The sequence below is a fragment of the Passer montanus genome, unplaced genomic scaffold (genome assembly GCF_014805655.1).
Source record: "Passer montanus isolate IOZ18808 unplaced genomic scaffold, ASM1480565v1 scaffold41, whole genome shotgun sequence".
NCBI lineage: Eukaryota > Metazoa > Chordata > Aves > Passeriformes > Passeridae > Passer > Passer montanus.
The window spans coordinates 1,188,393-1,215,239 of NW_024368930.1; the positions used below are offsets into that span (position 1 = coordinate 1,188,393).

At 47.7% G+C, this 26,847-nt stretch overlaps 1 protein-coding gene across 3 annotated transcripts in view; it reads right to left on the minus strand.

Annotated features, from left to right (window-relative positions):
* Positions 1 to 412: 412 nt before the first annotated feature.
* The window catches only part of ATP9A (ATPase phospholipid transporting 9A (putative)), a 48,228-nt gene continuing 21,793 nt past the window's right edge, over positions 413 to 26,847 (minus strand). For 2 of the 3 annotated variants that reach the window (XM_039719341.1, XM_039719340.1), the window contains exons 14-28: positions 26,091 to 26,303; positions 19,878 to 20,039; positions 16,208 to 16,300; positions 15,278 to 15,361; positions 14,227 to 14,397; positions 12,406 to 12,504; positions 12,060 to 12,149; positions 11,372 to 11,516; positions 10,880 to 10,944; positions 9,977 to 10,132; positions 9,571 to 9,635; positions 8,724 to 8,832; positions 7,435 to 7,492; positions 5,392 to 5,595; positions 413 to 4,246 (exon numbers count right to left, since the gene is read on the minus strand). In XM_039719341.1, coding sequence (XP_039575275.1) covers positions 4,110 to 4,246; positions 5,392 to 5,595; positions 7,435 to 7,492; positions 8,724 to 8,832; positions 9,571 to 9,635; positions 9,977 to 10,132; positions 10,880 to 10,944; positions 11,372 to 11,516; positions 12,060 to 12,149; positions 12,406 to 12,504; positions 14,227 to 14,397; positions 15,278 to 15,361; positions 16,208 to 16,300; positions 19,878 to 20,039; positions 26,091 to 26,303 — 1,851 coding nt within the window. In that variant the 3' untranslated portion in view covers positions 413 to 4,109. The remainder of the gene's footprint in view (positions 4,247 to 5,391; positions 5,596 to 7,434; positions 7,493 to 8,723; positions 8,833 to 9,570; positions 9,636 to 9,976; positions 10,133 to 10,879; positions 10,945 to 11,371; positions 11,517 to 12,059; positions 12,150 to 12,405; positions 12,505 to 14,226; positions 14,398 to 15,277; positions 15,362 to 16,207; positions 16,301 to 19,877; positions 20,040 to 26,090; positions 26,304 to 26,847) is intronic. The other variant, XM_039719342.1, reaches the window with a different exon arrangement.

Genomic DNA, 26,847 nt, shown 5'->3' on the forward strand with positions numbered 1-26,847 from the left:
ACCATTATTGACGTTTCCCCTGTGGAGAATATTCAGAGTTAAATCCTGCCTCTCCCCCTGCTGCTGACCCTGGGAGTGCTCTGGTGCCGAGCCACTCACTCACTCAAACGTGCAAGGGATGAGAACATGCCCAGAACAGCTGCTGCAATGCTGCTGCATCACTGCTCTTCCCAGGGCAGACAGATCCCTGCTCCCAGCACAATCCCCTCCTCATTCCCAGCAGCAATGACCACCCCTGTTAAAACCAAAGCTGGCTCCAGAAGGAATGCAACGAAGCAGCTCTGATCACCTCTTGGAGATGCATTTCCCACACACAGGTTAAAGGCTCATGGCACAACTTCCCTACATCCTGACAACTCCCACACGCCTGGGGCTGATCACTCCAGGACTAACCAGGTGCATCGTACAGGGGTGAAGTAAAGAAGTTGCATAAAATTTATTTTTTTCCACCTTGTTTTACAACATTCCCTTTTAAGGTCTTACACATCTGCGACATGTAACTCCACAGAACAATAAATAATTGGCATTCATGTTTCTCTTGACTCAGGATATTTACAGGTTGTTTAGCTGGATGACAGGTACAAAACATCGGCATCACAGTAAATACCATTTTGACACCAGAATCCATTTCCCCATTAAAAATTAAATTAACACTGATTTTTAAACCATTTTAACAAGTAAAACTGTTCTCAAAGGCATATAAGTACACAAGTTATTGTAGGCAGTAGTAATGGACCATATTGGCAAAGCTGTGAACCACAGGATTTCATGCAAATCATAGAGCTGAACACTTATGAAATAACTAATAATAAATAAAGAGCCCACCCTGCTGAAGCGGGCACTGGGGTGGCCCCAACGCTGTGGGATGAGCCCAGTGCCACAGGAGCAGCTGGGGACACTGAGCTGTGCCAGGCAGGGGTCAGTCCCTGGGGCAGAGCTCTGCTTGTGCAAACCAGGGCTCTGTGATGCAGCAGAGCTTGCTCAGCCACAGAGCAGATTTAGGGATTCCCTCTGTGCTGGGGCTCCCTGACAAACCCAGATCCCCCCACACAGCTCCCCAGCAGCTCCAGAGGCCTGGGCTGGGCTGGGCCAGCACAGGAGAACAGCCTGGTGCAGCCCCAGCACACAGTGCTCACCCCCAGGGGACACCAGGGAGGGTCCTGAGCACCCCTCAGCTCTGATCAGACCCTGCCAGACTGTGGAACACACAGTGCTGGGTTTCCACTGCCCCACAGCTGAGCTGAACAGTGTTTGCACAGGTGAACAAGCTCTGCAGAGCAGAGAAAGCCAGAGGTAAGGGGGTAGAGAGGGTGTGACACAGCTGGAATTGCTGCAGAGTGCAGGAAGGGAACAGAGCGTGCCACAAAAGCTCAGCCTGCAGCAGCTCAGCACGGGGGGCTGGCAGCAGGAGCACAGTGAGACTCCACTGGCACCCAGGGCACCACCTGGAGCAGCCCCACAGCACACAGGTCACACATGAACTGCTACAGCACAGCCCACACAGACACAGGAATAGGAAGAACACTAAGGCCACAAACAAGATACTGTACAGAAGAAGAAAACAATGCTTCACTCCCCAGAAGTACAAATTATGAGCATACTAGAGGAAAAGATGAAATTTCCAGCAGAGAATCCATTTATTTTAATGTACAGTAAATAGGAACATGTGTATTAAATTTTGCTTTTAAAAACATTTTTAAATAACTTAAGAGAAATGGGTTGCAAACATAAAGTGCTAAACTTGAAAAACAGAAGTGTTCCTCTTCCCTGCTGTTTGTTAGATGGCAGTTTTAGTCTCTGACTGCTTTGAAAAGATGTAGTGTATATCCAGGCAGAAATGACTTCTGGATTTACTACCTTATGCAAAAGCACAAACTGCAAAGAACATAATCCACACCCCAAAACACAGCTCGAGATCACTATCAACTCTACTAAATATGCTACTAAACTTATGATTCAATAAATACAAATGAAATCACAGTTCACTCCCTTTCTTGGTGTAAGCTAATAGTTTGCAAATATGGTCCACTCAGTGTAAACTGTATTGACTTGAGGAAACAGTGAATTCTACCATTTATACGTCTCAAATATTTACATACAGTAGCTTGGCACTGTTGCTGTTGCAGGACATTGAAGTACCAGACACAGGAGAGAGGGCAGGGCTGGGCACCAGAGCCAGCCAGGCACCACCTGGGGCCAGGAGGAATCCTTGGTTCTTGTATTTAAACTAATGAAAGCAAATTAGATGGGATATTGAGAAGAAATTCTGCCTGTGAGGGTGGGCAGCCCTGGCACAAGGTGCCCAGAGCAGCTGTGGCTGCCCCTGGATCCCTGGCAGTGCCCAAGGACAGGGCTGGAGCAGCCTGGGACAGTGGAAGGTGTCCCTGTCATGGCAGGGGTGGCACTGGATGGCCTTTAAGGTCCCTTCCAACCCAAACCATTCCATGATTCTGTGAAATGCTGCCTGGGGACTCCAGAACATTGGCATGGCCAACACTATCCAGCCATGATGAAGACAATGTTAAGGACCTTCCTGGCAAAACAGCATTAATTAATCCACAGGAGGCTGTGAGCCCAACGCCCAGAAGGGAGCCCTGGTTCTGCCCTGGGACAGAGCTCAGGCCCTGCTCTGGGACAGGAGCTCAGGATCTGGGCTCTGCTCTAGAACCCGAGCTCAGCCCCTGGGCTCTTTCCCCCCTGGGCAGCCAAGGAACAAGGGCACCAAGCAGTGCCAGCTCTGCCGTGGTTTCTCTGATGTGGGAAGAAGACAGCAAGCAGCTGATTTAGCACAGACTGAGGAGCCTCAGACAAGGATGGCTGCCACTCAAAGCCCATCCGTGTTTGGTGCACCCACCCAGCTCTAGAAGGTCCCTGTAAGTCTCTGTCCTACTGAGAAGCCCAAGTACCTGTGGCTCTCCTCATGAGATCACAATGTGGACTGAAGTTTATAACAATGACAGAACTCACCGAGTTTAATTTTTGAGAATTAATTTGCTCTGCACTCAGCCTAATGCCTTTGTATGAACCCACTCCTGTGATTCAGGTTTGGTTTTTAGAGCCAAGCAAGTGCAAGGCTCCAAAAACTGCCTCTCTGCAGGGAGCATGTCATTAAAACATCCACCTAGGAGTGCCTCTGCTTATTTGCAGCTCATCCTCAAAGTTTCACACTAACAGGAAACAGATTTCATGGAGCTGTGAGGAGTAGCAGCTCTGTGACCTCTCCTTTCAGTCTCCAAGGATTCAAGACACGTCTGCCACATTGTCTGCAGAACAGTACGAGTCTCTTCTCACGTTGTCGACACATTTCAAGGATGATCAACTGCAAAGTTCTGTTCCAAAGAGGATTTGCTTTAGTTTAGATAATTTTCTCCTACACAAATAAATACAGAGTAAAACTATTATGTCACTGCTCCTTTTAACAGGAAGCACAAAAGCTAAACAAAACCGAATTCTCTCGTTTTGAGCTACCACTTCTCTGTCTTTATCAATGGCTGGATACCTCCAAAATCACTGGGGTGACCACATTTCAACGGAAGGAAAATCTCAGACACGCTCAGATTCTCCAGTGTGTGTAGATCCGACAGGCTGGAGCCCCATTATGGAAACAACATGCCATAAATCAGGAATCAGCTGTCAGCAGTGTAGTGCATCACCTACATTAAGGGATTTCCAAGATGTAAAAAGAATGTAACTACTTGAATCAAAAAGACAAATAACAAACTTAAAAAAAAGTAACACAATGTAAAGAACAGCGCGGACACTTAAAAAATTCACTTTAAATTGTCAAATGTAAATCCCAAGGTCAGGTAGCAGCTTCCACAGACTTTGAACCATGCAAGAGAAACCCATTGCCATCGCAGTTCCACGCATTTGACCCCAGCTGAGTAGAACAAAAGTGCCAAGAACTGGATGAACTCAGAGCCTCCACCCTCCAGACAGTCCCTTTTGGTGCTGGGTTCCCATCCAGGGCAGTCTGGCAGTCTCACTACAGCAGCAGGTACCAGAGATCAGCACGGGGCCCTGGGGCAGGGACGGGACGTGTTCCTTGTGGGAACAGCTGGGGTTGTCTGGGGCCCTGGGCAATGCCTGTCTCTGTTTCAGGAGCAGCCCTAGGACGTGAGCTTGGAGTAGCTGGGGGGAGAAAACCTCCGTCTCAGGTACTTGAGCACGTAGAGAGGCAGGCAGCTCACCAGGGTGATGACAGTGACCTTCCACAGGAACGACAGGGTGGCAATGAAGTAAACATCTGTGTGGAGAAACGAGCACCGAGTCAAAGCCACGGGGAGAACCTTCTGGGAAGGGGTGGAGAAATGCAGCTCAATCCCCCACTGCTTCCTTCTGCCCATGGCACGGGGGTGGAACTAGATCATCTTTAAGATCCATTCCAACCCAGGCCATTCCATGACTTTACAATCCTTAAAGCTGCCCCACCTCCAAGATCAAAGCCCATATGATACCTGGCTCCTCACCCCTCTGCCCTTCTCTGCCCCAGCAGATGCAGAGATGTGGTGAGCAGTGGGGTGTAAGGCATGTGGCTCCCACAGGTAACTGCCCTCCCAAACCCCACCTGGGACAGGGACACCCTCCTGGCACTGCCAAGCACTGCGTGTCCTCCCACCCTGGGAGCTGCCTCTGCTGCCTGGCGGAGCCCAGCAAACACAGCTCCTGACCCAAAACACCTCAGAACCTTTACAGAAAGAGTTAAAGCATCCATCAAAATGGAACTGGTACAACCACATGCAAAAGACAGGTCCATCCAGGAGAAAGTTATCCCTGCTGTCTTCAGCTAGGAAAGAGCTTTATGGAAGAAGCAGTGACATCTTGTGGTTCCTGAATGAACAGTGAGCAAGCCCATTGGTCTGGTATTTGCAACTCAACCATTACTGGGGGAATCTGGAACTCCTCACCCTTCTTCCTCTAGCCAGGGAATAGAATTAGCTCTGCTTCAGGCAGCTAAAACACCAACAACCAAACCCATAAGAGAATGGTCCCAGTGAACAGATAAAATAAGGTAAGTTTTAGGAGGCAGCTCCTTCCCTCAGTTTAAAATCCCAAATCTTTCAATCCAACAGCAGAGACTTCAACCTCCCATCTCAAATTCCCACATGGAAATAAAGGTCACTGCCCATGAGACACCTGACATGTGATGGAGAATTCTTCTCCTCAAAGAATGGATGAGATTCACTGGGTAGCACACTCTGCTGACCACCTTTACCTTCTCTAGCATTTTGCTGTGGGACAAAACCATAAAACATCTTCCAAGTGCCTTCAAATCACAAAGAGCTTACTGTGGCACCACTGTCACTGTGCCTGCTGTTGGCCCCACCAAGAGCCTTTTGCTCAGTTACCATCCAGACCACGAACTGCCTGGGGGAGAGCATGAAACCTCACCAATAAACTCGTGCAAGAAGACCAGGGAAGCGATGTAGCAGGAGAGGCTGAGCAGCTCAGCCACGATCATCAGCCAGTGCCACGTCTGGATCGTCAGTGCCACCATCAGCAGCTCGGTGAGGATCAGGGACGTGAAGGAAATGGCCACAATGTGCACAAATTCGGACTCAAAGAGGAGGAGCGCTCCATACATGATGATGCTACCTGCAAGGGAATGGAACTGTTTCAGTCAGACACAGGGCTCAGCTCTAAAACCCACAGTTAGGTCTTGGAAAGGCTGAAACACTCCTATCTTGAGGCTGTTTTTCATGAAACCCGATGGATGTAATGACAACGAATCAGTTACTATTTAGGAGACAGAACTGATGAGAAGGCAGGGAAAAGTTACAGAAGAGGTACCCAAAGTTTTCTAACAGTCTATCATGTTCATAGACACATGGAGATAGGAAATTAATACATGCTGTTTTGGCAACTGGAGATCTCTAACATCATGAAACTCTATCCTCCCACAAAAGCACTTGGTCACTACTCAGAAGCTGAAAGATATCAAATTCTTCTATATCCCACCACACTGCCTCGGTGCCAAGAGGCAGCCAAGTGTTGAAAAGCTCCGTGGATACAAGTGAGCCTCAATTTGCACTGCCTGGGCTGAGATCTCTCCCCTTTACACCTCCCCCTAAGAGGATCCCACTGAAGCTCTGCTAACGAGGCATTGTTTGTGCTCCTATGCTGGCCAGGGCTCTGCAGGCCACCTGCACAAATAACTCATGTGAGCAGCATGAGTAATCCACACCAACATCCATCACTCAGGCTGCCCACCTCCGGGAGGGAGGGAGGGAAAACCTGCGAGGGAACCCAGCTCCAGCCACAAGGTCAAACCCAGCTGTGAACTTTCCAAACTTTTGGGCTGCTCAAGTTTTGGTCGGGCTCATCTCTGCTAGCAACTGGCCCCGTTGTTTGGCCGCTGTTTGCTGGTTCTTGAGCACAGCACTGGTGAAGTCACTTTAACCAAATCCTGTAACCAGAGAGTGCTCTTAGCTCAAGGAGGAATCTTTCCCTCCGTGCATCACCCTCTGGCTGCAGCCTTCCACCTCTTGGGAGTGTTCTCTCAATGCCTTGGCTTTGCCATTGTGTCACTCAGCACCCCACGGCCCTGATCCCTGTTGTAGGATGCCTGTGATAGATTTCAGAAAATAAAGCCAGCAGAGATTTTAGACTCCTAGATTCACTCCTTGCTGAGGATGGCAACATTAATTAAATCTGTAAGAATTACCTGCTTATTTTGACCCCTTATTCTCACTCTTGTTGATAAAGACAAAACAAGGAATTTTGGCACTTCAGCTTTCAGCTCCACATTACTGACTCATTTCCTACACCTCCCTGATTAATACCTACAGAGACCATTTGAATTTGAGGATACTTGATTTTAAAAAAAGACAAAATGAAAGAAAAGGTCTTCTTAGATATATACCCAAATTACCACATCCACTGTTGAAAACACATTGTAATTAATGCATTTACTTAATTGCTTTAGCAGCCTAATTAGAGTGCATGAGATATGATCAAGAATATCAGCTCAGCTGTGACCCTGGATCACAGATGCCTGTGAAGGAACCAGAACTCTTGCCACTTCCCTTTTTGGATAAAATACAGAAGGCTACAGGTGCTGCATTTTCCATGTCAACAAGAACCTGCAAAATCCATAGACTGGAGAACTTTTCCCAAAAGAAGGGGAGGGAGAGTACTGAGCTCTGCTTTACAGATGGGGTAACTACAGCCCTGCAAGGAACTTGCACAGAGTGAAGTGACAGTGGATGGTTCTGATGGGAAGAAGCACAATGGTTTGCATTTTTGAGTTTAGATAATTTTTTCCTTTGGTTACACTACTGACATTTTCCCAGACAAAAAAAATATATATATTCATCACCACAAGGATGCTTTGAGAAATTCATTTTATGCCTTACTTATCTTCTGTAATACCAAAACTTAGATAGTCACATGCACTACAACATCTGAAGGCACAAGCAGAAGTTGATTTCTTACCTTGATAAATGCTTATCAAGACCCAGATTAAAAATGTTTTGTATGACAACGGCCGTCCCTGGGTGGGGAAAAAAAAAGACAAATCTCCATTAGAGTTTTCTTTTATGAAAATTCACTTATTGATCAACTTAGAAATTAGTAAGAGAACTGGAAGCTGCTTTGGAAAAAAATAGAAAATTAAACAAATCAAGCAAAGTGGAGGTAGTGCCCCGTTATTCCCATTTTTCTGGGTGCATGAAGGGGCTGTGGAAGCTCAGGGCTCCCCCAGCACAACCTGGCCCTCACTGCACACACAATTAATTCAGTGCAAGGATGCCTCAGGAGTTTAACCAGCATGAAATAGAAGATGTGTGTACACACATCAATGTGAGTACATTAATGCTGCATTTCTAGACACACACAAATCACCCTCATATTGAAGGCAGATAGATTTTAAAAAAACATCTCCAGCCAACACAGCTATACCAGCACAAAACCCCCTATGTTTAGACCAGGCCTAAGGATGGTTGAAGAATTAGTGGTTTATGACATCAGAGACAACATCCAAGTGAAACCAGATGGAGACTTATTGAGGCTCTGGAAAAACAGGCTGTGCTTCTCACAGTATCTGTTTAACAGGAATCCTTGAGGGAAAGGAGCTCGGGAGGACTCAGTCCACCCTTTCCTCCAACTAAGAAAGATGTTCCCAGGCTGCATACCCCAGTTATTCAAAACATTTTCCAGGGAGGAAGAAAAAAATGTAAAAAGGAACCTAAGACAAGATCCACCTTCCTCATATTTCTATGATAAACATAACATAACGTTTTCTTTGTTTAAGGAGAAGGACCTGAGTTAGATGCTAAAGCTACAAAAATGGCACAGCAAGCAAACCTTTACATCAGGCTCCAGTCAAATTTCTACTGAAGAAACTCTGGGATAAGCCCCTGCCTCCATCAAATGAGCATATCCCTTCCTCTCTTCCCTTTTCTGGCTTCAGAACAGTGCCAAATCCCCAACAATTTCTCTTTTCCCTTTATTATGGAACAAATTGGTAATATTAAATCCCTAGAATTTCCCACAGAATAGAACTTCTACTTGCCCAGCCGTTTTTAATAAATTGCATTTCATGCAGCATTCAACAAACAACTGCCAGGAATTCTGGTTCTATCTGTGGATTCAAATTTGACTTTAACAGAATTCTGCCTGAAAATGCCTGATAAAGTTCTGGATCTCCTGGCAATATATTTCACATTTACAGTTTGAAATCAAATGAGGATCTTGCCTTAAAGCAAAACAAGAGTCTCACACACCTTAAGAAGATCTTTGTAGAGCTCTGGGTACAACATTGCAACTTCAGATTTCACATCCTTGTCCAGGACAAGAGAAAACACAGGAAACATGGTGTAAATTGTGGAGTACCTGGGAAGAAGGCAGGAGGCCAGTAAATATCTCAGGTGGAGATGAGCAAACAAATGCTAGGCTCCAGAAAGGAAATACCACATTCTTGAAGTGCCCAATAATGTACACACTATAAAAAGTAGCAAATGGAGCACACCAAGTTTTGCAGGTAGGGAAAAGCCATCAGGATTGGCTTTTTGAGTGACTTTTGATCAGGAATGCTCACACACAAGTGACTGGTTCAAATATTGCAGGGGGTTCTTAATGGAGCCAAGGACTGACCTGTGCCCAGCCCAAAGTCTGCTCCAGAGCTCAGCTCTGATTCTGTTTGCAGCAGAAGGCAATGGAGATGAATTTGCTGGTTTTGAAATTATGTACTCGAATGTGTAAGAAGCCATAGTGGGATTACAGTTGCAATGCCCTGTTTTAGACAGTTTTTGGGCAGGAACTAAGGTTGGGTTGTCTCTCTTCTTGGCACTGCCTCTCCCTACTGTGCAGACACCAGCCCAGAAGAGCTGTCCCTCTGCTTTTACTGGGATCAGAGGAGCATTCCTAGGATGGGCTGCCTCACAAACATGGCAAACCACCCTGCTGGAGAGCTTTGTGCAGTGTCTGCACTGAAGGGGACCAGGCTCACAGCCAGCTCCTGAAGCAGGGCTGGGGGCAGAGCGGAGATGGGCATGGCTTGCATGTTAATCAGCCCAGAAGTGTTCACTGTGCAGAGGGTCTCCTCATTACTAGTGAAAAGTGAGCTCTTACCCAATGATGAGGAAGCCTTGGTAGAGAGGAACTGAAGCAAAGTAAAACACTGATGAGAAAACGGCCTAGAAAAGAAATGAGCTTTTTAGGCACTGAGATACTGCAGTAAAAGTAACAGCTTAAAAAGACCCTGTTCAAACTGGAACGTTCTTGCAGTGGGTTCTCCCAACTCCTGAAATGAAGACAGACTAATGGAACACAACCCTTTCTGTTCCTTTGGAGCAGTTGCTGGTATTTGTTCAATACCAGGAATTTTCTCATGTGTTTTTATATCAACAACCTCAAGTCCTAACCCATGAAAATTTTCAGAAGAAGAAATAGCAGCATTCCAAATGAGACCCAGGACCTTTCCTTTGTGATTTGGCTTCTCCACCTGTTTTGGAAGCCCCTCCTGGCAGCCCATTACCTGCATGGTGCTGATGCAGAGGCTCCTGTGGATCACAAACTGGCTGAGGGCTGCAGACCTCTTGTAGCTGTTCCTTCCATGGACCATGAGCAAACGACCCAGGTGCTTGAACTGAGTGATGGAGAAATCAGCTGCCAGTGATGCCTGCTTCCCTTCCTGGGAACAAGGGCAAGGAAAGCACACTGAGATCATTCAGCACTGGAAACAAAGAATATCATGTTATTCTTGAGTTATCACTGACACAATTTCCAGGAATATTTGCAGCATGTTAGGTGAGGGAGAGCATTGCCTCAGTACTCCTCCTTCCACTGTGGGTTTTAAGCAAAGAGTAAAAATATGAGAATTCCCATTTGAACCTTGGCCTCCAATTCTAAGCAACCTCTGGATTCTGATTCACAACACACATGTTAACGTGACACTCCTATCAAGTCAGTGCTGAACAAGTTCTCAGTCTCAAAAGTTCACACAATTTTGGCTTGCTGCAAGCAGAGTCTGGCTGCTGCTGCCAATCCAGTCCTGCAGCCCCACACAGCCCCAGGTGCAGGAATCAGAGCTCTAAGCCAGAGTTTGTTTTGCAAACTAATTTGAGCTGTTTTTAACTGTGCATGTAGGGTATATCTTATCAATGTAATTATAACTCCAGCACTTGGAGCATCAAAAACCCCCAAAACTAACCATGAGGGTACAAATTCAAGGCTTCTGCCAAGAACCAAATAATGAACTTGAACTCCCTTTAACAGTAGTCTCCTTTATAGCCAAATTATTTCTCATTATAGGGCTACTGGTCTGATGGTGATTCTTGTGGGAGCTTGTTCCCTTTCTTCCACAAATATCTGAGGAATCATTTAAGAGTTGCCTGAAAACTGGCCACAGAAATTCTCATTAAAGATGAGGTAATCTCACCTTTCCTTCAACTCCAACACCACAGTCAGCCTCCTGAATCATGCTAACATCATTCCCTCCATCACCTGCAGGGCAGAGCACAAACAAAACTGGGAGTTAAGCAACAGGGGCAACCTGCAACCCCGCCAAAGTCATTTGCACCACACTGGAATATTATAAGAAACATTTAACCCAGTCAACAAAGGCAAGATTTTAAACAGAAATCATGAATTTTAGTTTTGTTTTAATAGACCCCCCCAGATCAGTGATTGAAGTATCTCAGTTGCAGGTGGTACCATTACATCTACAATGCTGAAACAGAGCTCAGATTAACAGTGGCACTTGACATGATCAGGTCCAAGCTCTGCTTTGCAAAGATGCCACCTGAAAGGGTGATGTGCAAAATTCCGATCATTTTCTCTACGGCCCCACAAAACCACGGCTCCCTAAATCAGCATTTCCAGGGGGTGAGATGACAGAGAAGACAAGGCAGCTGCCCTGGCTGTCACTCACCCACGGCACAGGTGAGCCTGCCCGTCCTCTCCTGCAGCAGCCGCACGATCTGCGCCTTCTGCGTGGGCGCGCAGCGGCAGCACACCACGGCGGGGCACTGGCACGCCAGCTCCATGAACTCGCACTCGTAGTACTTCAGGCACACCTGGGTTACACACAGCACACACCTGGGTTACACCTGCTCTGCGGGCACCGGCCTTCCTCCAGCCCGGGCTCTGCGGCTGGCCCTGCTGCTGCCTGGAACAGCGGCTAGACAGCAGGGATTTAATAAACTAAACTACAAATAAATCAAACAAATGCTTTAATAAAGTAGGGATTTATTAAAAGGCCTTCAAAGGATACACCTTGGGCAGTACTAGAGCCTGGCTGTGGCTCTGCCCAAGATGGACCCCGAGTCATGAGTTCTCACACTTTTATAAGTTTTGGTCCATTTCCATACTGGGGTTAATTATCCAATTCCAGCTCCAGGTTTAGCAGTCCCATTCTCCCAAACTGCTCTCCTCAATTCCCTGTTGTTTGTACTTTTTGGGCCTGGAGCTGCAATGGAATCTTGGTTCTGGGGCTGGAAAAGGATTGTTTGGCTGAACTGTGAGGAGAACTTGCTAACACTTTATTGGAGTTCAGAGTTACATACTAATGCAGTGCAGAAGGTGGGAAGTAGAAAAGCCAACCCTTGAGGGATCAGTACCTCCAGCGAGTCCCCCGAGATGACCAGGGCACAGTCGTGCTTGCGGCGGAAGGCGTTCAGCTCCAGGTGGGCTTCTCCTCGGTTTGTCACCTGGGGGAGGATGGAACTGAGCAAGGTGTGCTCCACTGGGGTGAGAAAACAGCAGGGAGTCCCAGAGGGAACACACGTGACACAGCCAGGACAGGCAGCACACTGAGTTAGGGCACGCAGTCACAGAAACAAAAACTTGGGGTACAAAGCTGGGGCAAAAGAATAAAAATACCCTGCTGGAAAACAGCTGGGATCTCAGAGCCCTCCTGTCCCAGAGTCTGGGCCCCTCAGGACAGGGTCTGTGGGTGTAACTCACCAGTCTGAATATATGGATGTCCTGTGTCCGTGTCACCAGATGAGCGTTCTTGGCTGTACACGTGGCTGTCTCCAGCTTGTCCCCTGTCAGCATCCACACCTAAAATCCAAACATTTCACGTGTTAAGTGAAGCTTAACAACCACGTCTGCAGGACCTCTGCAAGTACCACCTGCCCCTTCAGGCTTATAAAAGGACTGTTAAAATACATGTACAAATTATTCTCCTAAAAAAAGCCTATTTTAAAACACGCAAGAAAATTCTCACACGTGAAAGAAAGCAAAGTTCTTTCAGAGGCTGAGACACAGAGGAAGTTACAAACTCTGGGTAACATTTTTCCCACCTGCAATATTTCAAGATTCTGCTGATAAACCCACGAAATGCAAGTTAAAAAAAAAGTGTATTTGTGTGTTAATGTGTCCCTCCCCAGCCATTTCTCAACCGGGCCCTGCTGCAGAAAGATCCCTCCTGGCCCAGCCTGAAATGTGGATGATGCAACTGGGGTTAGCTCAGTGCTGATGTGTACGTCTGGAACACACTAACTTGGTTGAGGTTTTTTTTTAGATTTTTTTTTTGAACCTACACTGCTCCTTTTATTTTGTGCTGGTGAGGGGAGGGAGTTAGAAAGCAATGTCAGCAGCAATGGCTGGGAATTCCTTCTCCAGTGTAAATATATCACAGTGAGCTTGGCTTTTTCCACTGGTGTTTTTATTCTTCCAAGACACTGCCCAAGAATATTTAATGAAAAATACAAAAACCTTAAGAAAATCCCAAAACATCAACAAAAAAACCCACACAAAGACTCATTCATTTGTTAAACAATCTGAGGTTGGAAGAGATTTGATCCTAACTAGACGGTCCCTGTCATGCACTGCAAGACCCCCAACACTCTGGATTTACCCCTCACATGCAATGCCCTGATGAACACTGCAGTGCCCAGCACATCCCACACCTGCACTGCGGCTCCAGCCAAGGTGAGAGACAGGGAAGCAGGAAACCCCTCTGGAGTGCTGGGGCAGGACTCCAGCACCACTGGGGAGCTCTGATTCCCCTGCTCTCACTTCTCTGCTGAAGTCTCTGTTGTTTACAGGGGTGGCCCCAAACAAAATGCACTTTTGGAAGCTCATCCCAAGTACTGAATTCCCTGCCCTACCTCAGCCCCCAGCACACAGCCCTGCTTTGCATTCACAGCACAGCCTCGGATTTTTGCTCACTTTGCAACTTAAAGCGGAGAAACCACAACCAGGACCTTTCACCTACTTTTCTTACCCAAATCTGAATGTTTAATCCATTTTTTTCCCCTGTTGCAAGCCTGACAATTTTTTCAGAGAGAGAACCTTACAGCAGCTCCCTCACTGCTGAGCACAGCTCAGGCTGTAGGTGTGGAGTCACAGATGCCCAGAAAGTTGGAAAAAATAAATCCAGTCTCTGATTCTCTTGGCTCAGACTCCCCTCTAGTGGCTACTGAAATGTGGATATCCACAGCCCCAAGCCCAGCACGGTGGTTCAAGCACCACAAAGCAAACCCAGCCCCAAACCTGCCTTGTTTCATGCACTCCCTGAAAGAACTGCCCCAAAATCTCCTGTTGGACCCATCCTCGTGCCCACACCATTCCTTTCTGTGCTGGAGGAGCCAGAGCACGTGAGGGGATGAAAAGCACAAGAGGTGCCACACTCATGTGCTGAGATTTACCCCCTGCAGCACGTTCTGTTCCCAAAGTGATGTTTAAAACCCTCACAGGGCTCCCAACTTTTAATTCACAGCGGCAGGCACTCCAGAGGGGCTCAGTGCTCCTGCTGGAGCCCCCCTGGCTCAGGCAGACCTTAATGCCAGCGTTCCTCAGCGTCTCCAGCGTGGGCCTGACGTCTGTCTGCAGCTGGTCCTCCACGCCAGTGAGGCACAGCAGCTCCATCTCCATCTCCAGGCTCTCGATCACCGTGGCCACCTTCAGGGAGCGGTCGTGCACGCTCAGCTTGGCCTGCACGTAGCGTGCCTGGGGACAGGGCACAGCTCTGGGGACAGGGCACAGCTCTGGGGACAGGGCACAGCTCTGGGGACAGGGCACAGCCAGCTGGCTCTGGGGACAGGGCACAGCCTGGGGACAGGGCACAGCCAGGCTGGCTCTGGGGACACAGCACAGCCAGAGTGGCTTTGGGGACAGGGCACAGCTTTGGGGACACAGAGCACAGCCAGCTGGCTTTGGGGACACAGGGCTGGCCAGCTGCAGGGCGAAGCAGCCAGCCTCCCTCTGTGGCCTGCCACCTGCCCTAAGGAAAGGTGTCCCCGTGCACAGCCTTGGGACCACGTCCTCTTTAAGGGACCCTCCAACCCAGGCAATTCTGGTTCCAGGAATCAGAGGAGGAACTTTCAGGGCGCTGTTGCAGTTTTGTCCCTGGGCAGCCCCAGGTGGGCAGCTCAGGGCACACAGAGGCACAGCAGCTGCTGGAGGGACACCTGCAGAGCCTGGCAGCTCCCTGCCACCAAGGAACACTTCCAGAAACAATGGCACCACAGCTGCACCACGTCCCTGCATTAACTGAACAGTTCCCCTCCCACTCTGGATGGGCCAGGCAGTGCCCTGGGCAGAGACCCAAACCCCACATGTGGAGCCCATGTTGCCAGAGAGCTGCCAGGTTTATATTCTGGTTATTCAGGATTCAGGAACTGCTTGGGAGGGTCTTTCCTGGGATAAAGACTTCACATCTAACACTTGAAAAGCAACTTTGATAAAAAGAATACCAAGACATTTCAGAACAACGATTCTAGCAGAGAGTTGGGAGGTGAGAGGCAGCATTATCCCAAGAGTTTTGTGAGAATCACTTCAGTGCTTGTTTGTTTAAAAACAAAGGGGAAAAAACCAAATAAAAACTTACTTCAAAGTCTTGATACTGCTCTTCTGTCAGAGACTTCTTGGCCACGACAAGAACCCTGAGGCCTTCCCGAGCCATGTTACCACACTGCAAAGAAGGATCACATTGTAAACCAGAAAGTGCACTGAAATGATTTATGCACAGCAGTGTGGAGATGGCAGTGTAAGATAGCAGGTTAAGAAAATACCCATCCCATTTGAGCAACCCCAGTGAGTCTACAATACCTGATAAAGTGCATGATAAACTCGAGAGGAAGGAGGGGATCTGCAGTGGTTTGTGACCTAGCCCAGTATCAGGAAGAAAAATGTCCTCTCTGCTACACCAGGGGGGCTAAAACAACCCCACTGATTAGATTTTCTCTGTGTCTAAGTGAAATGGCACAAGCCTGTGATTTGTACACTTCACATCTTTGGCAACCAACTCTTTAAAATAAGACCAAGACATTATTACTTCTCTGAACACCAGAGATCATTAAGTGGAGATACTCTTGAGGATGCCCCTGGATCCCTGGCAGTGCCCAAGGCTGGACAGGGCTGGGAGCACCCTGGGACTGTGGGAGGTGTCCCTGCCATGGCAGGGGGTGCAGTGGGATGAGATTCAAGGTCCCTCCCAACCCAACCCCTTCTGGGATTCCATGAACTCTGTGCCACCATTACTGCAAACCTGACAAACACACCCCAGCACAAAGCTGCCAAATGCACTTTTGAAATCAGACCCTTCAGGCTGAAAGAGATTCAAACACAGAATCAAGCCCAGGATAAATCTGGTAAGTGTCGATCAGTTTGGAGACAAACCCGTTTTATTCACAGGACTCATTCTGCATTAAATACTCTGAACTTGCCACTGATGGCCTTGTTCCTGTGGATGAGGGCTGATCCAAGGAACTGCCAGGATCAGGGCAGAGCAGCCCAGCCCAGCCCAGCCCTCCCGTACCTCCTCCTCCAGCCAGTCGTTGTACTGCACGATGCCAGCCATCACCACGTCTGCCCCCTTCATGTAGAACGTGATCTCTCCCGTGGATTCATCCTGCAGACAAGCACAGCAGGCTCAGCTGGGGCAGCACCCACAGATCTGGGGGCCCCCAAAGTGAGCCATGAATTCTCAGCACAGCAGGCACAGAACTGTCTGCTCTGGGCAGGTGAAGGGCCACCAGCTCAGCTTCGTGTCTGGGGCCAGAAGGAGATGCCCCCTCAATTGCCACTCAGCTCCTCACAGCAGGAATTCATGCTTGGGACAAGGGGATCAGCTTTTTAATCAGCATCTCCACACTGACAGCCCCTGCCAGCCCTGCCTGTGCCTCCAGAATAACCTCCAGCCCTCACCTGGAAACCTGACTCCCTGCTCACCTGAAACCACAGAGCAGATGCACAAAGCTCAGCAGAGTAAAAATCACTCTGGTTTACCTGCCCTGTTACACCATATGGAATAAACATAATTAGAGCTCATGCTTGCCACAGAAAGCTTAGATTGCTGCCTGCCTTATCTGACACAAGGAGTTTACAGGCTGCAAGCAAAGCATATTTACATCACCACTAATTAAAAAGTCCCTTCTAAGCAGGCAGATATGTAAGGAGGCCACAGCTCTGAGTACTACAAGCTCATGGAAACTGTGGCAATTTCCTCAAAGGAGACAAAACTATGAGTAAGGAACAAACTGCTTTTTAAACCAAGACAGTCACCAGGATAGGAGGAAAACAAACTTAAAATGCAAAACCAAAAAGCCCAGAAAGGTCTGAAATAAACAGCTGTGAGTGGAGGGACCAAAGAACTTTAGGAATAAGAGAAACGACAGAAAAGCAAAGAGGACACTTCTTCATCAAAGTGGACACTTAATATTTGGGTCAGTCTGTTCCACCGTTACAAAAATTAGTGGTGGAGGCTCTCACACATGAATAGGTTAAGAGCCCCAAGTTCTGTAGTATTGGCAAAACAGAGTTTAAATCCATAGCAAAAAAAGAAAAATTGGCAAAATGTAGCGCCTGATGTGGACACTAAAACTGCAAAGAAATAAAGTGTCTTTGCTGAGGAAATGAAGAAGTAGCCAAGGATAATGAGGCTCCTTTGCTGACTGTCTTTGCCAAGCTCACAGAGATATTCACGAGGAAGATGCTCATAACTGAGCCCGAGTGTGGTTTCAATGTCCTGGAACATCCAGCCCCCACAGAGTGATACACATCCCACATCCCCAGAGGAAAACGGGTGTCACTCTTCCAAAATATTCAATAAAACACACCACTTCTGGCAGTAGCCAAAGGTAAAGGTTTATCTATGAATTATTTGATTAAAGAGTGTCTAACAACATCTCTGTAGGAAACTGAATAAAGACTGCACTTCCCGTGCTGCAGAGCTGGCTTAAGAGAGTTTAGATTTTTTGTCCAATATAAATACTGTATCAGCTATCTCCTTGCATTAGTCATTTCCTCTGCCCGAGTTCAGGAGGAGGTTAGTGCGTTCTCAGATCATGGCAAGATCACTCTATAAATCTGCACACAGATTTGCCACTTATATTGTTTTGGGGAAGCATCTTTTTCCACCATGGTCTGCCTCTGGCCACGGTTCAAAGGCTCCTTTCAGTTCCAGATATGACAATAGCACTATCTCTGCTCTACAACAAAGATCATTCCACATGGGTAAGGGGAAAAAAAACCAAAGAAAACGAAGAATGGAAAATATTGTGGTCAAACAAACAGGCCTTCTTCAAAGAGGAAGATAAGTCAGTGCACACCATGGTGAGGAGGCTGCTCGGGTAGAAAGGGATTTCTCAGAACTGAAATAATCAGGTACAGAAATGACAGTTGAGTGTGAGGAAACACTCAGATATTGCAAAAATATCCCAAAGCAGTCAACATCTGTGACTTGTCTCCACTGCTAACTATTGCTTCATTCACTAGAGGCTGTGCTGAGGAGATCATTCCTGGGGGCAGAGCAGCCAGGATGTGCAGGGAGATGCTGCCTGCAGGGACAGCACTCTGGGCTGGACACAAACTGCTCACACTCTGCCCCCAGGCTGGGCAGGAAGCCTGGCAAAATCCTCACAGGGCTCTCAAGAGCACAAAAATGCACTTTGTAAGGACAGGCAATACCAGTCCAGGTGAGTGGGAATTTTTCCCTTTGGGCTCTGCTCACTGCAGGGCTGGTGCAGCTTCATCTCCCTCCCTGGGTGTGTTTTCTTCTGGATGCTTCGTGCTGCTCTCCCTGCCTCTATTTCTGCATTTTAAACAAGCTGCACAGTTTAGGAGATGCACTGAAAAGGTGAACACCCTTCAAGCTGTGGATCAAACCACATGGAGTGCCTACACAATCACACATGAATGTTTAATTAAAGAAAATTGTACTTAAATGTAGTGCTTACACAACCACACATGAATGTTTAATTAAAAAAAATTTTGCTTAATAACTATCTATTTATAAATGCCTTTCTTTTTTTTTTATGTAAATCAAAACCCTGCTTGAATATACTATTTTGGAATATACAGAAATGTGGCAAATTAATACCCAGGCAGTCAAGGCCTGCTACTCAACCCTAATTCTGCACAGGGCACACCCAGAGCTGATTTTAGTGGCTTGACGCAGCTGAATGGCTACAAAATAAAGACAATTCACAGAGGGATTAATGCTTCTTTAAAGTTATTTACAGTCAGGATCTAGGCCTGACGTTGCTCCCACTGACCACAAGTGGGAGTTTTGCTGGTTTTGCCTAAATACAAATGGCAAAATCTAAAAAGAGAAATACAAACTAGAAACCTTTTTATCCCTAGTGGGGGAGAAGATAAATAATAAGTAATTTAAAAGGAATAAACTTCAAATCAAAGAAAGGAAAAGAAAAAGGAGCACTCTTATACTCATGATAAGAAAATTTCAGGACGTTCACTTTTGTTGAGCATAAAACCACAATTTAATGAAGCTCCCCTTGGCTTTGATGGTTTGTCCACCTCTTACATCTTTGATAAAATAGCATTTCACCAAAAGCTTGCACTTGCAATAAAAGCAATGGGGAGAGAGGTTCTTTAGTCCTCCCTCTTCTATTGATAATATTTCTATGCTAGGTCAGGCAAAGATTGCCCAGATAATTTTCATTATAGAAGTAATTAATTTCAAGAATTTACCCTTGCTGCAGTGCACTTGTTGCAGGTGTCCCCTGCAGCACAAGGTACTTGTGGGAACACTCAGGTCTGTTCAATGCACCCTGTGGCTCTCTGAACTCCAGAATTAGCTCAGTGATTACACCAGCTCAGCCTCCCAGCTCCCTTCCCCTGCCATCCCTGCTCCTGGCCACGTGTCCATATTCCAGAACCTTCCAAGTGTTCCACCTCGTGCTGCCCAGGGAGGGAGTGCACTGCCCTGCTGATACCCCAGCGCTGGCTGCCCTGCTGTGCCCTGACAGCTGTGAGCAGGAGGCCAGCCCAGGTGAGCCCCAGGTGAGGCTTCCCCAGGTGAGCCCCAGGTGTGCCCCAGGTGTGCCTGCCCCCAGGTGAGGCTGGCCCCAGGTGAGCTCCAGGTGCCCCAGGTGAGGCTGTCTCAGGTGTGGCTGTCCCCAGGTGAGGCTGTCCCAGGTGTGGCTGTCCCCAGGTGAGCCCCAGGTGAGGCTGCCCCCAGCCCTTACCCGCACGATGATGCCCATGCGCTTGCTCTCGTAGGTGAAGGGGAAGATCTGCAGGATGGTGAAGTTGAGGATGTGCCCCCCTGGGCTCCTCAGCTGCACTGAGGACTGGTCTCTGCCCACCAGCGTCAGGCCCACGCTCTCTGTCCACTGCACCAGGGCCACCTGAGAGGAGAAGGGCACGGTGAGAGCTCCTGCCACACCTCCCGAGGGCAGGGATTGCACAGAATTCACCAGTCATTAATTCATCGGTCCTTAATTCACCAGTCATCAATTCACCAGTCATCAATTCACCAATTTTTAAATTAATTATTAATTAACAGTGCTATCAAACAGCTCCACTGACAAACACAGGTGCTCCTCCATGGCTTTCCCAGTGGCTTTTGCCCGATTCAGACCCTTCCTGGCAGGCTTTGGGCAGCCCAGCCACGTCTGATGCTGCTGTGGCACTGCCCAGGTGTCTGTGGTCACCTCCCTGCCTTTCACTGCCACGTTCCACTGGACACCAGGAATTTCCCCATGGAAAGGGCGCTCAGGCTTTGGCAGGGGCTGCCCAGGGAGGGCTGGAGTGCCCATCCCTGGAGGTGTCCAGGGAATTCCTGGAGGTGGCACTCAGAGCTCTGGGCTGGGGACAGGGTGGGCACTGGGCACAGCTGGGACTCTGCACTGGGAGGGCTTTTCCAATCTAAATGATTCCATGATTTCATTCCAAAGGACAGCCCTCAGCAAGGGGCAGGCACTGGAATCCCCCACCCAGCCCCAGGGAGCCCAAACCTCGTGGGCACCTCAGGGAAACCCCTTTACAAACACTTTGTTTTGGAAAGCCATTTCCCAGCTTGCTGTCTGCGAAATTAAGAATTCAAAACAACACACTCACCCTGCATTTACAATTTCAAAGCCAGAGACACTAATGCAGCACATTAAAAATTCATATTAAAAAAACCCAAACAAAACGAGCTCTGTGGTATTCTCTGTGTGTTCAGTAGCAACAGCTCATCAACCAATTTCAACAATTCTGCAGTGATCAGCAAGACAGCTGAAGGCTGGCTCAGACACTTCTTAGCAGAGAACCCTTCTCCCTAAACATAAAAAAAAAACCCCAAAAAACAAAAAACAAAAAACACACTCCCAAAAACCACAGATTGTTCAAGATTTAACTGAACTGAGATGGGCATCATTTTGATTGCAGCCTCTACTATTTCAGGACCTATAAAACTGAGTTCCCTGCAAGCTTTCAGAAGACCAAAGCCTTTATTCTGCTTCCCTGAGAATGCCCCAGAGTGCCCAGCTCAGCTGACACATCCATCTCAGCCCGAGCTTGCTGAGATTTAACTCAGAACTGTCTGGGCAGTAACAGATGGAGCAGCAGCTGACACGAGCCCATCTATCACTGGCCCCAGAAAGGATCAAGGGATACTTTCCCTAAACAGACATGAAATGCTGGAAGTGTTTTACAGTGACATTTTCAAAGGCACAAGAGTGCTGGGCACATGGTTGCTGTCGACTTGAAGGTTAATTATCCTTTCTGCCTTTCAGGTTCTGACTCTACTGCCTCAAGCGACCACAAAAACCTCAGTTAAAAATGAAATTGATTTTGGGAAAATAACATACAAGAGATACAAATAAAATCAGAACCTGTAAATACTTGCACTGAGATTTTATTAATGAATTGATACAATTGGGACTAACTGAAGAAGCTTTTGTGAACTCGGCTCCTTTTCATCCAAAAGCTTAAAAGAGAACCTAAACCAAACTTTTCCTTTCATAAAGTAGTCTTAAATTGTCAGATTACAAAAAAAAAAAAAAGTAATTGAGTTGGCTTTGCCTTGAAAGACCTTTAAGTCAATTTGAATCAATATTTGGCTTAATATTAACAAGTTTGTGCAGGCTTACTCACAAAGATTACGACAAATCAAAGGCTCTTTCAAGCTTATCTTTCTCCAAAGTTTCTTCAAGCCATGCTCAGTGCATTAAAGTGTGCAGTTGGATAATCCTCCTAGCAGCCTCCCAGAGCAGAGATGGAGCTTGGCTTTCTAATACTCTGGTTAATAAATAATGATTGGGAATTATTCCCAGCATGATGTTCAGCGTGTGCAGCCCTGGCTGTTCTGCCTGTGCTGGTGAGCAGAGGAACAAACCCTTGCTCCAGCCTGGTGTGTTAAAGATCTTTGCTCAGATACCTCCTCCCTCCTTCCCTGCCAGCACAGAGGAACAAATCTCTGCTCCAGCCCAGCCTGTTAAAGATCTCTGCACAGTCACCTCCTTCCCTGCCAGCATACAGGAACAAATCTCTGCTCCAGCCTGGTGTGTTAAAGATCTCCTCTGCACAGACACCTCCTCCCTCCTTCCCTGCCAGCACAGAGGAACAAATCTCTGCTCCAGCCTGGTGTATTAAAGATCTCTGCACAGACACCTCCTCCCTCCTTCCCTGCCAGCACCCACTGCCATCCCATACAGCTCTGGAAGCACAGCCTTGTGCAAATGGATGAGCAGCACGTGGGAGGTGGCACCAGGGGACAGCAGCACCCCTGGCAGCAGAAGCACTGGCAGCTCTTCTGGCAGTGTCTGGGCACTGGGATGTGCTCCCCAGCCCAGCCCAGCTCTCTCCCAGACAGAACAGGTTTGCTCTGCCCCCTCTAAAACCCAAGGTGCTCTCAGCCACAGCAGAAAGATGAGAAATATTCAAGATGCAGAAGTGTATTTACAGCTTAGAGGAAGAACAATTAAAAGCAGGCTGGAAATCCCTCAAACACGTTAAAGGGAGCCCATGCTCACTGATGAGGGAAACCAATGAAGTCCCTGCCAGCATTTGCAGCTCCAGCCAGGCCAGGCCTGACACAGATCTGAGCATTTCAAAGCACAGCAGCCCAGCACAGTACCCTCCAACTTTGCTCTCCCCGACAATTAAATTACCCAAGCCACCACTGAAGTGAATATCGACTAATAAATTTCATCCTAAAGAGACAAATTGATCCTTGTGTGCCATGAGCTGCTCGGCAGGGTCCCCTCTGGGCTGCCCAGGCAGGCAGACAGCAGGCAGAGACCAATTGATCCCACACCCTTTCATGTCCTGGCAGCTGCCGCCCTTGTCAGGGTTAAAGACTGTTTGCCCAGGAATCCCAGGCCCTCTTATCTCTGATCAGATTATATCTATTTCATTTCCCCTGTTAGTTACTGTATGGCTACAACTGACAACTGGCTCGCAGAGCCCCAAGGCTGTAACTGATATCTGAATAAAGATACTTCAAGACTTCTAAATGGCAGCGTGCACAGGAAACAAATTTAGGAAATCCTGCTTTCTGTTACAGGAAATGAATCCTATGCCAACTGGTAGAAATTACCCTTGCTGTTAAAGTAAAGAGAATACAAGTTTTTGTACTCATTTCATAAACTGACCTTCCCTGCCATGGCAATATTTTATTGATATAGGATTTCAAAGGCTGGCTTTAACAGCAGTCCCAAGCCATTCCCCTACAGGGAATGTTATTTAACAGCATTACTCCCTTCTCAAGGGCTCCACTTGTGTAGCTCCTGCATTTTGTACCATCTAGGATGACATACAGAGCACGGCTAAATAATATTTGTATATCCAAGACCTACAGACAAGATTTCCTCAGTGCAGCAAAGCATATCTGATTTCTGAACCTGCTGTAATTCTCTACTTAAGATATCACAAGCAAGGAAAAAAGAATTTAAACAATAATCTTGGAAGGATTAGTTATCATGCTATAGTAAAACAAATAAACAATATCCCCTGGGTATTTCAGACAAATTGCTGTGTAAATATTTTAAAGACAGAACAGTATAAAGAGTAAAAATAAAAGACAAAATCACTGACTTCACTATATACCACAGTATAGATGTAAATAAACAGAAATCTGTGCAAAAATTGCCTGTAAATGCTTTAGGAGAAAAAAAAAACCAACTTAGATACAGATGACAAAAATGACCATCTGGAAATCATTTGGAACTCGTTTCAGTGCAAAGGCAGTTGCTTTCTGTACACTGCCTTTTCAGGGGACAGCAGCCCTGCCCCAGCCCGTGAGCCAGGACCCCCTCACCCTGCCCAGGGAGGAGCTGCTGCTGGCACTCACTGCAGCCCAGCCATGCAGGGGGCACGGCAGAAACGCAGCCTTTGGAAAATGCACAGAGGAAAATGAATATATATAAACACAAATGAAACAAATGAACTGCCTGCTTTGGGAGAAAAACACTACAGGGAATATTCTGAATGTATGTAAATGTGCAAACCAGCTCTGTGCCAGCCTTTCAACAGCCCCAAAATCCTCACTCAGCTGGGCTTCCAACGAGTGCACTCAATTCTATGTAAAGCTTTTCTCCAGCAAGAGGCAAGCCAGCCTTTCTTCTGATGGCAAAGGTGGGAAGGTTATTATCAGAGGCAAAGCTGGTTTGTCTGAGGCAGTACATGGAAGAACCTTTTGAATGTAGTCAAAAGGGTGATTTGATCTCACACCGTCAGTGGGATTCTCAAACTTCAGTGTCCCTCCAGCACAGAGCAAACACAATTGTACTAATTAATAGAAAACAAATTGTGCTGCTTTTGTTGCACTAAAAGGTGTATCCAAGAAGCATAACCAATATATGAAACCACATTTTATTCCTCCTGTATTTGTCACAGAATTGTATTTCCCAGATTTTGCAGGGGGTGGCAAACAGCACTCAAACTGTAAGTGCTGCATTGAACCTGATCTCCTAAATGCTCAGTAAAAGTCTCCTGTGAGTGTCTGGAGAGCCCCAAAGCTTCCACCCCCTGTGCCACCTGCACAGCCCTGGCTGCACTGGGTGCTGGCAGAGAATGGCAGGGCCCAGCTCTGCTCTCCAATAAGCCTGTGCACGTCACTCCCTCCCCAGAAGTACCCTGGGCACTGGCTCTGCCCACCTGCCCGTGGGATGTGCCATGGTGATTGACAGTGATTTCCAGCTTTTCCCAGCTCTGGAAGGTCACACACCTCGCAGAACAGAGCTGAGGGAGCATTCCAACCCTCTTCTACAAGCTGTCCTCCCCCAGACAAGATAAGATTGCTCATAATTTACCAAACGTGGTCAAAGGGATTCCCAGAGCTGAAATGAAAAATACACCCAGAACAAAAGGTCCAGAAACAAGCACAAAATTCTGTGATGCAGAGGCTGACAGAACAGCCAGATAGCAGCCTGGAGCTCCAGGCAGAGAGGCAGAACATCTGAGAGGGCACTTACAGCCCACTCCCAGCTCACCAGAGCAACAAACCCATTACAATATTATCCCCTTTGCTCGTGGGAACTCAGTACATCACTCCGGATGTCCAGAGCTACTGAGACAACCCTTGGAGGGCTCAGAAGCCCTGAAATGTTGCCAAAAGTGCCTGGTGGCTTGACTTTGATCCTTCTAAAGAAATGACACCTGAGTATGAGGAGCTGAGAGAATTTCAAGTTTGAATGGCGAGGGGATGATATTCACTGGGTAAAACACAGATTTTAATGCACTGTACGGGAGGTTTTGTATGTTGTACAGGGGGATTTGGAATCCTGTACATGGGGGCCAGGAGTCCCAAGATGGAGGGATTTTGGAATCCTGCACATGGGGGTCAGGATTCCCAAGATGGAGGGATTTTGGAATCCTGTACATGGGGGTCAGGAGTCCCCAGATGGAGGGATTTGGGCGTGCCCTGTCCTCCTTCTTTCCTCTCCTTGGCATCCATGTTCAGGATGATGTTGGCATGTGTGGATTGGTTTGTGGAGAAGGTACACTTGCTAACAAGGATGAAAAGTATTGGAAATTGAAGGTAAATATCTAATACGTCGTTTTCACTATAAAAGAGACAACCACCCCGTGGGCGGGGGAGAGTGCCCTTGGCTGTCTTGCTGATCAGACCTCGGCTGGACAGACAGAAAAACTTTGTAGATAAGGAACAATAAACTCAACTGAAGACCGAAAAAGCAAGAGTCCAGACTCATTTTCAAAGTGCGGCCTGCCCAGAACCACCTTTTCCCATGCTGGGGCAGAGACAAGTGACAGCTGACCCCGACATCCGCTAACCTCCAAGTAACCACGGGTTTTTTGCAGCCAGCAGGGCCTTCCTGAGGGCCTGGCACTGACCTCGTCGGGGCTGGAGGCCTGGTACACCCGGCATGACATTTGCTAACCCCCAGCCCTTCCCCCAAGCAACCGCGGGTTTTTTACAGCCAGCAGGGCTTTCCTGAGGGCCCGGCACTGACCTCGTCGGGGCTGGAGGCCTGGTACACCCGGCAGGAGTCCTCGTAGTGGCGCTCGGCCTCGGCCTGGTCGGTGACGCCGTTGGACTCGTAGACGGGCGTGACGTTGTGGCACAGCGCGATGGCCTTGACGGCCTCGTGCACGCGGCTGCTCATGGTGCGCCGCACCTTGGTGGCCAGGGACAGCCCCTTCACGGCCGGGGGGTCCTGCGGCTGCTGGGGACAGGGGACAACACCACACGCTCTTACTGGCAGGGAAATATGACATTTTGGTTCAGTTCGTGCAGGCCTGTGTCCCCACAAAGCAGGCACGCTCTTCCCACTGTTATATTTTCTTCCTCGAGCCAGGTCTTACAAGCTCTTGGAGGAATATATAAACACACAAGATAGCTCAGCTGCTTTTGGGGGCATGAAATAAGCAGTGTTACAGACAAAAGGGTTTAATAAAAGGCAAAATAACAAACAGAAAAAACCCAGCCAGGTACAAGAGATCTGCTCCTGGTAGAACACCTCACAAAAGCCCTCAGTTCCTTTGTTCTCTTCTTTTTCTACCCAAATGGTCAGGCGGGACTTTTTGGCTTCTATCCAATTAGCTGCCCTTAAGTTTGAGGTGAAGTCTTTTGGGTCCTATGAGGTGGCTTTTCACCTAATCGACAAGAGAAACTTCTGGGCTTCTTTCCTTTTTTGGGGGACAAAGGATAGTTCTGTCAGTCTGTCAACATGGGGTACACTTCTACATCCCACCCCCTCACTCAGGCCA